The 12,469-nt window shown below is 37.4% G+C and overlaps 1 protein-coding gene across 2 annotated transcripts in view; it reads left to right on the top strand.

Moving 5' to 3' along the window:
* The window catches only part of GUCY1A2 (guanylate cyclase 1, soluble, alpha 2), a 356,160-nt gene that overhangs the window by 34,593 nt on the left and 309,098 nt on the right, over positions 1-12,469 (top strand). For both annotated transcript variants that reach the window (XM_012659179.1, XM_012659180.1), the window contains exon 3: positions 3,545-3,666. In XM_012659179.1, coding sequence (XP_012514633.1) covers positions 3,545-3,666 — 122 coding nt within the window. The remainder of the gene's footprint in view (positions 1-3,544; positions 3,667-12,469) is intronic.

The raw sequence follows: 12,469 nt of genomic DNA, 5'->3' as shown, positions 1-12,469 counted from the left end.
CTTGGCCTCCCAGAGTACTAGGATTACAGGCGTGAACCACCGCGCCCAGGCAACCTTGTGATAAATTTTGATTACTAAATAAATGCTACACATTCATGCTCATTTGGAGAGCTTCTTGTTTGTGTGGCACAGTCTTCTTCCCTCAACCTGGAAGGGGTAAGGGGGCACTGAGTGTGCATCTTTATGCTAGTTGCTCTTTAACTCGAGCTTCTGGGGAGTGGACTAGTTTTCTGTCAGTGTGAGGTGGAAGGAATAGTGAGAAGCAGAAGGATCAGTAGGAGACAGGCAGGGTTCACTTTAGGAATTAAAAGGGACTCGTGATAGAGGAATATTTGTTTATGATAGCGTTTTTTTTCTGATTTCATTCTTGCCATTATCTTGTGCCCTTTCTTCTCTCTGTATGTCTTTGTCGGGGAGAGATTGTGCTTTGAAGGTAGACATATAAGACTTACTAGACTTAAAGTCAAGTTTTGCTATTGAATGATCTTGGGCGGGTTACTTAAAATGCCTGAGCCTCAGTTTTCTCATTTAAAAAATGGGCATAATAACAGGGTTGAGGGCGAAGTTTAAATGTAATGTTAATGATAACAATGTGTTAAGTTGCATAATCATATAAAGTTGTTAGTACAGTGCTTGGTACACCAAGGTCGTCAATATATTAGTTGGTTTATTATTAATTAGTATCTGACTCTTGCTCTCAATTTTTGTTAATTGTCTTCCCTTTGTCTTCCTGTTGTATCTTTTCCCCGTATTCCCGGGACCTTGAAAAGTTTGGAATCAGTTGTTTGGCATCAGGAGCTGGGCATGCCCAGTTCATGTTCCAGCTACAGTTTTCTTCTTACAGAGAATTCCTTTTGCTTTGGATTTTTTTTTTTAACCTAAATTTCTGTCTCTAGAGTGTTCAACCCAACTGCTCTTACTCATGTTTGTACTACATGACTCCTACTGGTCTATAGCTCACAAAAATGGATTACTATGGTAGTGTAGACAAAGCAGAGATTTCTTTAGTAAACTATCATGAAAAACACGTGATAATTGATTTTTTTGAGATATAATGTTCACTTATTATATATTTTAAGCAATAAAGCATAAGGAAATATGTATTCAGAATCATGCCACTCGTTTTATACTTTTTTGCCAGAATAAGCATTGTTGTGTTAATATCATGGGTAGAGCTGCTGCCCAAACTCTTATTAATCTGGGACACCATTTACTGTAGTCCTCTAAAATTAAAGTCTGTTGCTCCGATTATCACTGTGGGATCTATGTTTGTTTTATACAGCCAGCCTTCTGTTCTCTTTTTCTTTTGATGATTGAAGAGAAATTAAGCCAGAATATTTTCAGTAGACTCTTAGAAGTGGAATTAAGAGTGGGTGAACCCTGATTACTCTGGGAAACAAACTTCAACGATGTTACTTACTTACGCTTCCGTGGTCAGATTTTATGGCTTAAATTATTTTATCTAAAAAATGACCTAGCTTCTTTTTCATATATTTACATAGAAAAACTATATATTTTTGAACATAAACAGCACATTAGGCAAAAGCTAATACCTATTGATTACTTTCAGGCAAGCTGCTGGGTGCTTTACATCTGTTATTTTATTTAATCCTAATCGTATATTTCATAAAATTATATTAAGCTCATTTTACAGATCAGGGAATTGAGGCTGAGAGAAAAAATATTTTGGCTAAAGTCACTCTCATAAAAACGATGGAGCTTGATTTAAAAATAACCCTGTATTTGTCTGTATTTAATGTCCGTTCCACATGTTATTGATTTCTATGTTCTAGAAACTGTGGTAAGCATTTTGCTTAGGTTTATTGGAGTCTGATCTCAGTGAGGTGTACAAAGTGAAACCATTTTATTTTTTCTCTCCAATTGTGCCAGACATGCTAGGATGAATCCCCTTTGATATTAGCTTGGACAGATTGCTCTGTTTTCTCAGTACTTCCAGGGATTATGAAGTCCACTCCCGACCAATTTAAATCTTCACTCTCATATCCAGGCTAACTCTCACGTCCCTCTCTCTGCCTGGGTCAGGCCTTGGCCTGAGGAACTTGGATACAGTGCAGAGAGGGTATGATATGGGTTTTTATTCTTCTTTTTCAGACCATTCCTTTCTGGGTCCCTTTCTCTTCTGATGTGTCAGGCAGGGATGAAATGGAAAATGGCAGAAGCCTTCTTTAATTCACTGGTGGTTGTACGGTCCTCCCTTGGCTGTGATGCCTTCAGTGAGGTGTATGTATGGGCTCTGCCCTGACTGCTTCCGATGCCCCAACTCCTGTATTTATGGACAGCACTCACACCGTCTTGCTAATGGGATTCCTGCCCCCAGCAGCCTCTAGATTGGGAAAGCAGCACGACAACTGGACATCTCAAGCTTTCTTCTCTTTAGGGGCATCTTCCTAACCCATATGAAACTCATATTTTTGCCTTGCCAAATGATGGTCCTGTAGGTTGCTCCAAATTTTGCTCTATTTCTTTTTCTTGTCAATAACTCTCTCCAGAATCTTCTTCTACTCAGTCAGACACAGGGGTATGATCAGGAATCTGCTGTCTCTGCAGATGTTCACTGGGCAATGAGATTCCCAACCACCAATCTCTACCAGTTGTGAACCCTTCACTTACCAACTGGGCTTCTGCAGGGAATACTCTCTCTCTCCTTTTCCAAGAGGGGAGGGAAAAATATAATAGCACTTTCTTCCTAGGCTGACTACTCACTCTTCTGAGAATATCCTTTAGAATTCTTTCTATCTCTTTGCTTCTGTAAGCTGCTGGTGGGGTGACAGAGCCGTGGCTATTTATTTAGTTACTTCTTAGGTCCTGAATGAGAGCTTTGGTCTTGGCTACTCTTTTGGAATGTGGGAGCACTTAGCCTTGATGTTTCTGAGCTTTGGTGTCTTAGCTCTCATTCAGAGGCAACTCAAAAAGTCCCAGCCAACATCCAGTTACACAGGCATTGTGTCCTCAAAAGAACTCAGGAGGCACCTCCGTTTTTGTAAGGGAGGAAAGTTAAGACTAACAGAGATTAGGTTACTTTCCCAAGGTCTTACAGATAGAAAATGGTGAGACTATGACTTAGATTCTGCCAGACTCCAAACACTTTATTTGTTATTTGTTATCCATACACCATACTACTATCTTCTTGACTGTAATAGAGCTTAAGATGTGTTTATTTTCAACACAGTTGAATGCCAGTGCACCAAATTAGTACTGTTGATTTTTGTTTTTCTAGGCAACTTCCTTATAGAAACAGATGATCAGCAGTGACGAAGTGCTTACATAGGGATATTAGCTATACAAAGCTGATGTATTTTTTTGGTTTTCCTGAATTTTTTCGCACATAGCCTCCAGACCCAGGTCTCTACTGCTAATGCTGATGTGAATGGTGGGTTATGCCAGAATTATGTCTTAAAGCCTCAGTTATTTTAAAATGTGATTATGCCAAATGCATATGCTCTGTGTGCTTTGTGTGTGTATATATGAGTGCATACGCAGATGTGTTCAAAAATTTCTCCTGCTAATTTTGTTTTCTTCTTAGTTATAGGGATGCAGAAAAGAATTTCCACAATATCTCTAACAGATGCTCCTATGCAGACCATTCCAACAAAGAGGAAATTGAAGACGTCTCAGGAATTCTTCAGTGTACTGCTAATATCCTAGGTATATTAACTATATATTTATATGGTTGAGAGAGAATGAAAGAGGGGAAAGGAAAGGTGTCAACGTTTCATTTTCTACTAAAAAGAGGTTTGGAGAATATGGCACATCGTAACCAAGACCTTGTTTATAAGTGATTTAATTTTAATACTCCTTACCATGTTTGAGTGGAAATTACATGCATTCCATTTACTTGGAGATTGAAAAACATTAAAACAAAAATACTTAACATTCCAGGAAAACTTTTTCAAATATTCATATGTTAGTAGCATTAGCTTTGTGTAATCTATGTTTCTCTGGGCCTTACCCTCAGCTGAAATTGTAGGATCTTTCTTTCCTCTCAAAGTCATACTCTTACTATTTCTGGGAGGTTCTGGTTGGGGCTGGAGGTGGCTCACAGGTTCTCACAACGGATTCTACAACTCAGAGGCCCCTTGTGTGGCTTTATTAGTGAAGAAGGTCCTCTACTGAGGTCTCTGCCCTCCTTGAGGCCAAGGGTGTGTCCACCTTAAAGATATTTGTATTTATGACAGAGGGGCTGTTTTTGGGTGCTCCCAACATGGCAGAAAAGTACTGTTGTCAACTGCATCCAATCACGCAGCCTTAAGGAACTGTAATGGGCTGCGCTATCACTCTCTGAATTTCTTGGTGTGTGAGAGCTGCGTTGTATTCCATGCAGAGTAGATCTATAGGAGAAATATTTTTTGCCCTAATGTTTTACAGAGGTTTTTAGTGAGAAATATTTCTTTCAGTTCTTCTTGGAATCCTTTTACCTTATGACCCAGATAGGAGTCTATGGGGTGCTGGAGGGTGGTGGTGGAGAGAAACAAATCTTAGTGACCAACTCCATGCAGAATGCAGAGTCACTCCTCCCTCAGAATCGGGTGACGGAGCCTGGGCAAACTTGTTTGCATGTCTTTGTTTGCCTTTAGGATAAGTACTTTTCCTGGAGATACCTGAGTTTCCCCTACAAACAGATTCCAGATCACCTCAACCCATGAGTCTACCAGATCTTTCTAAGCTGTCTGACCCCTTTTACACTCAAGCTGGGAATCCAGCTGCCCACTGATTACATTTTCATCCTAAGTAACTTTTGTAAACACAAAATAGTATAATAAGAAAATAGACCTTTTGTGAGGTGCGGCATATAGATGTAAGTGGTTTTTCTCTAATAACATACAGGACAGTGACAGACTGTGAAGAGGAGGGCCAGAGATTCATTTACCTTAATCTCAGTACAGCTGCAGGGATGTTGTACTGCCCAAATAAACCTTACTGTTGGAGAATATGAGGCATGAGAATAAAAGGGGCATTACCCAAGAGCTGTTTAAAATTTTCTTATTTTTCCTTTTCAAGAACTCTCCTTTCAGTAACATCTATTTCTCTTGACACATTGTGATTTCAAGGGGTGGGGTGAGATGACGCCCCACTAAGAGGGATGTTTAATATTTCACAAAGTTGCTCCTTACTGACCCAGTTTCTAAACGTTTCCCTGACTCTCGTATCTCCTTTCCTTGTGCTCCACACCTTGAGAATCACTGAGTTCGAGGAAGTAGGAGGCCTTCAAACATAATGAAGATACAGGGGGTGCTGAAGGCATCTGAACTGTGGCTTGTAAATGAGTGTAGACAATTTCCACAGAGAGAAAACCTGGGTCAGGCAATTTGCCTTGGTGACCACGAGGGGACCGTGTTGGCCTAGCACAGCTTAGTTGCCCTTCCAAAGTTGCCATGAGATACAGAGTAGGTGGTGAGTGAACAGGGCAGCAGGCAGTGTGCTACTGGGTAATATTAGGGAAACAGTAGTTATAAGTGAAGTGTTTATAATTTAAAAGGTGACTGTAAAACAGTGTTTAGAGTTCCATAAACATTAACTTTTTCTACAAAAGACATATTAGATATGATTATTTTCTCCCCCTAAGTAATGACAGGTTGTTAAGATTTAAAGCACCATTTTGTAAAACTGAAATTTCTGGAGAATAAAACTAAACTCAAAGCCTGCCACCTGTCGACCAAATGCTGGCACAGATGATTGTGTACCTAAGACGTAGCTATTCTTTTTTGAATAATGTCCTTTCATAACTCTTGAAATATAGACTCTTTGAGGACAAAGATAGTGGCTTTACTGGTCATATTCAACGAAAGCTTTAACAAGTCACTGAACTTTGATTATTCTTGGCTTGCTTAGATTCCATCTTTTGAAAAAAGATGCATTTAAATTCTCTTGTGCAATTATTTATGAGAATGAAAGAATCGGTTAGCCCACTGAACAGAAAAGCACCATACAAGAAAATATTTAATAAGTGGTTTTGGGCAGGTGGGGTGGGGGGTGGCACAGAAAAATAGTGTTTCAGCCAAGTTAAGAAAAATTTTGATGCCCAGCAACCTTCTCTGTGGATGCCAGAGGGCAATGTTCCAACTTTATCACCTTTGGGGAGTGTGGTTAGAATATTAGTGGGTTGAGATTGACAAATTTATATTTCTCTTACCTTTTTAGCTTGTTACAAGGTTGTAGTAGAGACTAGAAACGTGTTAATTATTCACTTCTTTGTATGTTATTTATACTTTACCTACCGTCAATAAATAATTGAAGTAATAGAAATTACAAAATATGATCACAGTAGCAAATTTTTCTCCTTCCAAAATGACCATCTCTGTCCAGTTAGTATTAACTCCTCTAGATACTTTGATCATTTACTGGCTCTTCAGGTTGAAGTTTGAGTTTAGGGGGTGGCATGGAATAAAAAAGGGGACCTGAAGAAAGGGAGAAAGTGAGTTGGTGAAGGCATAACTATGCCTCTGTCATGCATTTGTTCTCTCACCTCTTCTATAGGATTTCCTGGAAACACATGTGCACTACAGAGTGATTCATGCCCCTGGAGTAATGGGAAAGAACTGTTTCCAGATATCAATTTTTTTTCCATCCGTTTCACTTTTGTTGGCTTAGAAACCAGTTGTTTCTATTTTCTGTCTCATTGCTGACCAATTAGGGATATTGATGACAGTCTGCTCCTTGCCTTCTATTCACCACGTTGTGGTGCTCTGGTAATCACTGTGATAATGCAGAACAGTACTTGAAAGAGGCCCTAAGAGGTCCTTGAAACTCTGACCATGCAAAGAAAGACAGTTGTGAGCAATGCCCTCCCCGCCGAAGGCTTTTAGTGTTAAATTTACTGCTTTATTTGGTACATAATGTCTTTTGCATACCAAAATGGTCTAATTTTAGTTGTCTGAAAAATGTAAACCTTTTCTATCCCTAATCTGCAAAGCTCATTTTTAGCTCCAATTAAATAGTAAAAATGTGTTTATGCTCTTATGAGGCATGGAATTTAATATTTTCTTGGAAATTGCAATGGTTGAATGTGATGCTAAAACGTGTATTAAAGGGTCTGTACTATGGTTGCTGCTGAGATGTTGCCACTGGTTTCTGTGGCTTGAATTTAGGTAGACAGGGAGACAGAGAATGAGTAGGAGAGTTAAGGGAGAAGGATGATAAATTGCATAGTCTTCTTTGTCATAATAAGTTAAATATAAATGGGGTTATGACTATTTCAGTTTTAACAAGTCTTAATACTATTAAGGGGGCTGTGGGTGTTTCAGTTGTTGTAGAGCTTCGAGAGCTACAAGATGGGGCAGATGGGGTGTAGGAAAAAGACTTCCCACAGTAAGTTAGAGAACAAACAGAAATGGGAGCTTTAGTTTAATCCATTTACTGATGAATTATAGCAAACTGAACATCAGTTATTTGCTAGGTATTGCACAAAGCATGGTTTTATACTGCTCTTGCTAAGTGCATTTTCTCTCAAAAATAATTAGGAAGTACATGAGTTGTGAAAGGATATTCATTAATGTTTTCTCTGTTTTAAAGATCTGTCAGGGTGTGCTTTGTCTTCTTTAAAAACTTAATACGTTGAAGTCAGAATGGGATTAATGTTATCATGGGATTATTTTATTGGGATAGTGCTGGTGGGGCTTGTTTCTCACAATATTTTCTTGGTGTCAGGGATTCTGAAATTCTGTGAAATCAGAGCCCTTTATAAAGTGCCACAGATTCCAGAATCTTTAGCTATGAAGCTTTTGGTTGTTGTTTGTTTTTTATTGGTAATAATTTGGTGTTTACATGTCAACTTGTATGTACTTTTTTGTTACACTGTGATTTGGAATGTGCTTTTAGAAGCCTTTTACTTGGTAATAAAACTGTAAAGAATTAGTTAGCCTCACTTAGTGTTAAGACTACCTTGAGGGTTTTCTTAAAATAAATTACATAATTAGAATATGTTTAACATATTTAAGATCTTGGAGAATGAGTTGGTGCAGTAACGATTTACCATTTTTGTTGGTGAATTAAGATTGATAACAATAAGTAACTCCTGCCATTATAGTTCTTGTTACTATAACTTAGTAATGGATCAGTTTTCTCTTTCGTTAAATGTAAATACTTTAAGTATTTTAATAAGATGAATTAGAATTAAGGTGGTTGGAGGGGAAATAACTTAATGATGTTATTATAATGTAGTGATTTAGAGCAAAGATTAGAATTAGACTACTTGGGTTGAAAACACAGCTCAGCTACTTACTAGCTGTATGAACTGGAGTGATTTACTTAATCTTTCCATACCTCATATTTCTCATTTGTAAAATGGAGATGATGTAATTACACATCTCCTAGATTTGCTAGGAAGATTACATGAACTAATTTATACAAAGTACATACTTAGAACAGGCTGGTATATAACAAACAAATGCCACATAAATGTTTGCTCTTGTTAGTATTGAGTATTCAGAAAATAATGTTTGCATGAGATCCAGGAGGTCAATACTGCTCACTTTTTAAGGTGAGGAAACTGATGCTTTGCAAGGTCAACTTGTTAATGACTTTTGTAAGAGTTAACAAGCCATGGAGGCAGGATTTAAATACAGTTCAGTCTGATTCCAAACCCCGTGTTCTTCTCACTACTTCATGCTGCCTTCCAGAGTCATCGGACTGAGATTATCAAGTCAGCACCCCTCTGATGCTAATTGCACACAGCCTTTCTAATTGTCTGAATTATTGGAATCGTCATGATGTCACATTTTGCTTAGTTCATTGCTCTTTCAGAATATACTTGGAATACTTGCTTGCATGTGACAGTGTCAAAAATGTGTATTTCTCATCAGTATTGAGGAGAGTGCAGTTTAATTGTAATTTGGATCATTTTAAGTTTAGAAACTGTGATTTTCTTTAGGTTTCAGGTGTTGAAAAGGCAAAGAAAGGGTGATAGTGTTTCCCATCATGGCACAAACATGGTTTCACAGTCGTGCCGTGGTAAACACTGTGCCAGTTCTGTTGGCGGGGACATTTCAAGCTGGTCTTGCTATGTAGGTGGCCTAACATGTGAGACATCATTGGGCCAGCACAAAGTCTACAAAAAGACTGTGTTTATGATGCCATTTTTTTTTTATGGAAAAGTTTAGGAATATTGCCACAGTATCTCATTTAATAATTCCTAACAGAGACTTTGGGTTGTGGTTCTATGTAAATTGGAGAGAACTTCTGGTTTTCTGTTCCCCTGAAATGATTAGATGTAGTAGGGAGGCCTGAGAAGAAATGAGAACACTGAATGGGAACACTGCCTTCTATATGTATAAAATAAACATTTTAATAAATACTGATCCTTAAATTATACAAATCAGTTTTAGAAGTTACAAGGATATTGAGTAGGAATGTGGAAGGTTTCCCTCCTTTTATGGGTATTTTTTTCTTGTAGGAGCATTTACCTCTGAATCTTGTGACAGACCTTTTCCCATTTGTCCTGCCAAATTTCTCTGTACTTCTCCTTTACTGGAAAAACATGACAGACATTTTTCTTCCTTTTTTATTTTTGTCTTCTTAGGTTATCTCTACTGTATTATTTCCTTATTACTAGCAACTTTCTGTCCAGCACCTCCGTAGGGGGATGACAACCTCTTACATTCCTAAATTCTTCAAACTGTTTGTTGTTCTCTTTTTAGAATTCTTCAGTAGGCAGGATTTTACTTTTCCCTTTAATTTTTTTTATAAATAAACTTATAATTTTAGGATAGTTTTAGATTTATAGAAAAGTTGTGACGATAGTAGAGAAAGTCTCATATATCCCACATCCATTTTCTCCTATTATTGACATCTTACTTTAATATGGTACTTTGGTCCCAATTAATGAACCAATATTGGTACATTGTTATTAACTAAATTTTATGCTTTATTCAGATATTCTTATGTTTTACCTATTCTTTTTCTGCTCCAGGATCCCACTCAAGATACCACATTACACTTAGTTGACATGTCTCCTTAGGCTCCTCTTGTCTGTGACAGTTCTCAGACTTTGTTTCTGATGACCTTGACGGTTTTGAAGAGTACTGGTCAGATCTTCCACTTGTTTCCTGTGTGCTTTGATACATACTCATATGCCCATCATTGCTTTGACATATGCTCATTGTGTGTGTGTATGTGTGTTTTGTGCACTTCCTTACTTTCTAGTGCTATAAGATGTTCCAAACTCATCTTGTATATTTCCTGCCCCAGTCCCCTAGAATCAGCCATTTCTCCAGGGATCTCCGATTCCTTGTATTAGAGAATGATATTAGAAACTATGTTCTGGGCATTGGGTGTAACTTACTGCTATTGAACTGTTTTTGCTTCTAGGCCCTTTCAGCTGACAGAACAAAATATATGTGTATATACTAACTTGCGTATGTATGCCTATCTATGAATATTTCTATATGTATCTGTATTATGCTAACTATTTAATATAAGGTCACACTGATGTCTCCTATTCTACTCCATTATCGAATGGATTATTCTAACCTTTTGCTCTTGCTTGCCTGTAACCTCCTATTCTAACTGGGAGAAATATGACTCCCTTTAGCCATCCACTTACTTAATTCTTCAACTGTAGTGTATGTGTATAGTTGTTTCAGAGTTGTTAACACAAACTCCCAGGGTAAACAATTTTATCAAATAGAATATAGTGCCTATGGCTAGTTTTGAAATATGGGATTATGTATGGAATTTTAGAGACTCCACTCATTTTCAAGGTTACTTAGGTAAGCACCTTTCTACCCCACCACCTCTAGTGAGGTTTTATCATACATCTGTAGTACATTCTTTTATTATGATCTTCAATCCATCCTGGGATAGCTTGACCTCCTACATGTATATATATTTTTAACATTCGCATACAATAAGTTTCACTCTTTGTACTGTAAAGTTCTATAGGTATTGATAAATGTATAACATCATATAACTACCATTATAGTATCATACTAAATACTGTCACTCCTCTAAAATATCCCTATTCAGCTGTACATCCTCTCCAATTCCCTGGCAAGTATTGATCTGTTTGCTGCTCTACAGTTTTGCCTTTTACCAGAATGTCACATACATGGAATCATATGGCATGTAGCCTTCTCACTGGCTTCTTTTGTTTAGCAGTGTGCATTCAGAATTAACCCATGTCTTTGTGTGGCTTCATAGCATATTCCTTTTTCACCCCGAATAGTATTCCATTGTATGGATGTACTACAGTTTGCTTTTCCATTCATCTGTTGAAGAGTAACTTGGTTGCTTCCATTTTTGGTGATTATGAATAAACCTGCTATAAACATTCATTTGCAAATTTTTAATGTACACTAAGTTTTCAAATCAGTTAGGTAAATACTTAGGAGTGCAATTGCTGGACTATGTTTAACTTTGTAAGAGGTACCAGAGTGTCTTACGAAGGAGCCGTACCATTTGCTTTCCCAACCGCAATGAATAAGTCTTCGTTTTGCTCCTCATCCTCTTCAGAAATTAGTATTCTTAGTTTTTTTAGAATTTTAGCCATTCTCTAGGCCATACAGTTGCCTTTTTCCTTGAAATTTTAATAAACAAAAACAATGCCTACTATCTCCTTATAATTTCAACATTTACAAACTATAATTAAGACTTTCGTTTTTCTGTTTTGTCATTCTGAATGTTTCCTGATATTATGACTAAATTTAGAAACTACTTAAAGAATTTATTAGTAATATAGCAGAATTGTCTATGGCATTATTGTAATAGGTAGAATCTTTCTCTTTGGCTATTTTGAGTCAAAATAAGTCAGCATTTAAGCAGTGGGAAATGAAATGTTTTAGGGCTTTTGGTGTAACTTTGAAGTGATATGACCAGTGGGACCCATTGATTGAAGATGTTGAAAATATAAGATATCCACAAATGGTCTTTGTTAATATCCCTATGCTCTCCTAACCCCCGTCTTGACATAGTTAGGATTCCTTTCAACACTATTAGCAACCAGTGAGTCAAACTTGCCTAACTAAAAATCCTATTACTGCATTTATTCTCATAAGCAGGATACTGAAGCCTCTTAAAAACTCTCGTATAATATGCTGAAATAAAAGAAAAAAAAACCAAAAACCTCTCCTATTTATGTTTTCTCAGAAGATGGTATCACTTCCATTTAAAATCTGCAAAATTCCTAAGATGGAAAACAACAACAACAACAACAAAATGAAACACTTATCTCTGAGTTAGAGCAGAAGAATGGAAGTGCAGATAGCCTCATGCAAGATCAGGGATCAGGGGCTTGCATGGGGCTACGCCATTAGTCTGTGGGGAAGGTAGGGTATGGAGCAGGAGGCTGTGATGGGACAGTCTGTTGCATTACTTACTGACACCTCAACTGCTTCTATTATAGAAGAGAATGGTTATTTTTGGTTTTTTTTTTGAATTAGAAGAAAGTTTATTCTATCCTTATTATGTGAGAAACATGAGTGTAGACTCATAATCATTTCATATGTCAAACTCATAA

Source organism: Propithecus coquereli, unplaced genomic scaffold, assembly GCF_000956105.1.
Source record: "Propithecus coquereli isolate 6110/MARCELLA unplaced genomic scaffold, Pcoq_1.0 Scaffold6, whole genome shotgun sequence".
In the NCBI taxonomy this organism is placed as follows: Eukaryota; Metazoa; Chordata; class Mammalia; order Primates; family Indriidae; genus Propithecus; species Propithecus coquereli.
Note: the sequence above shows the minus strand (reverse complement) of the source record. Positions and strands in the feature narration are given on the sequence as shown.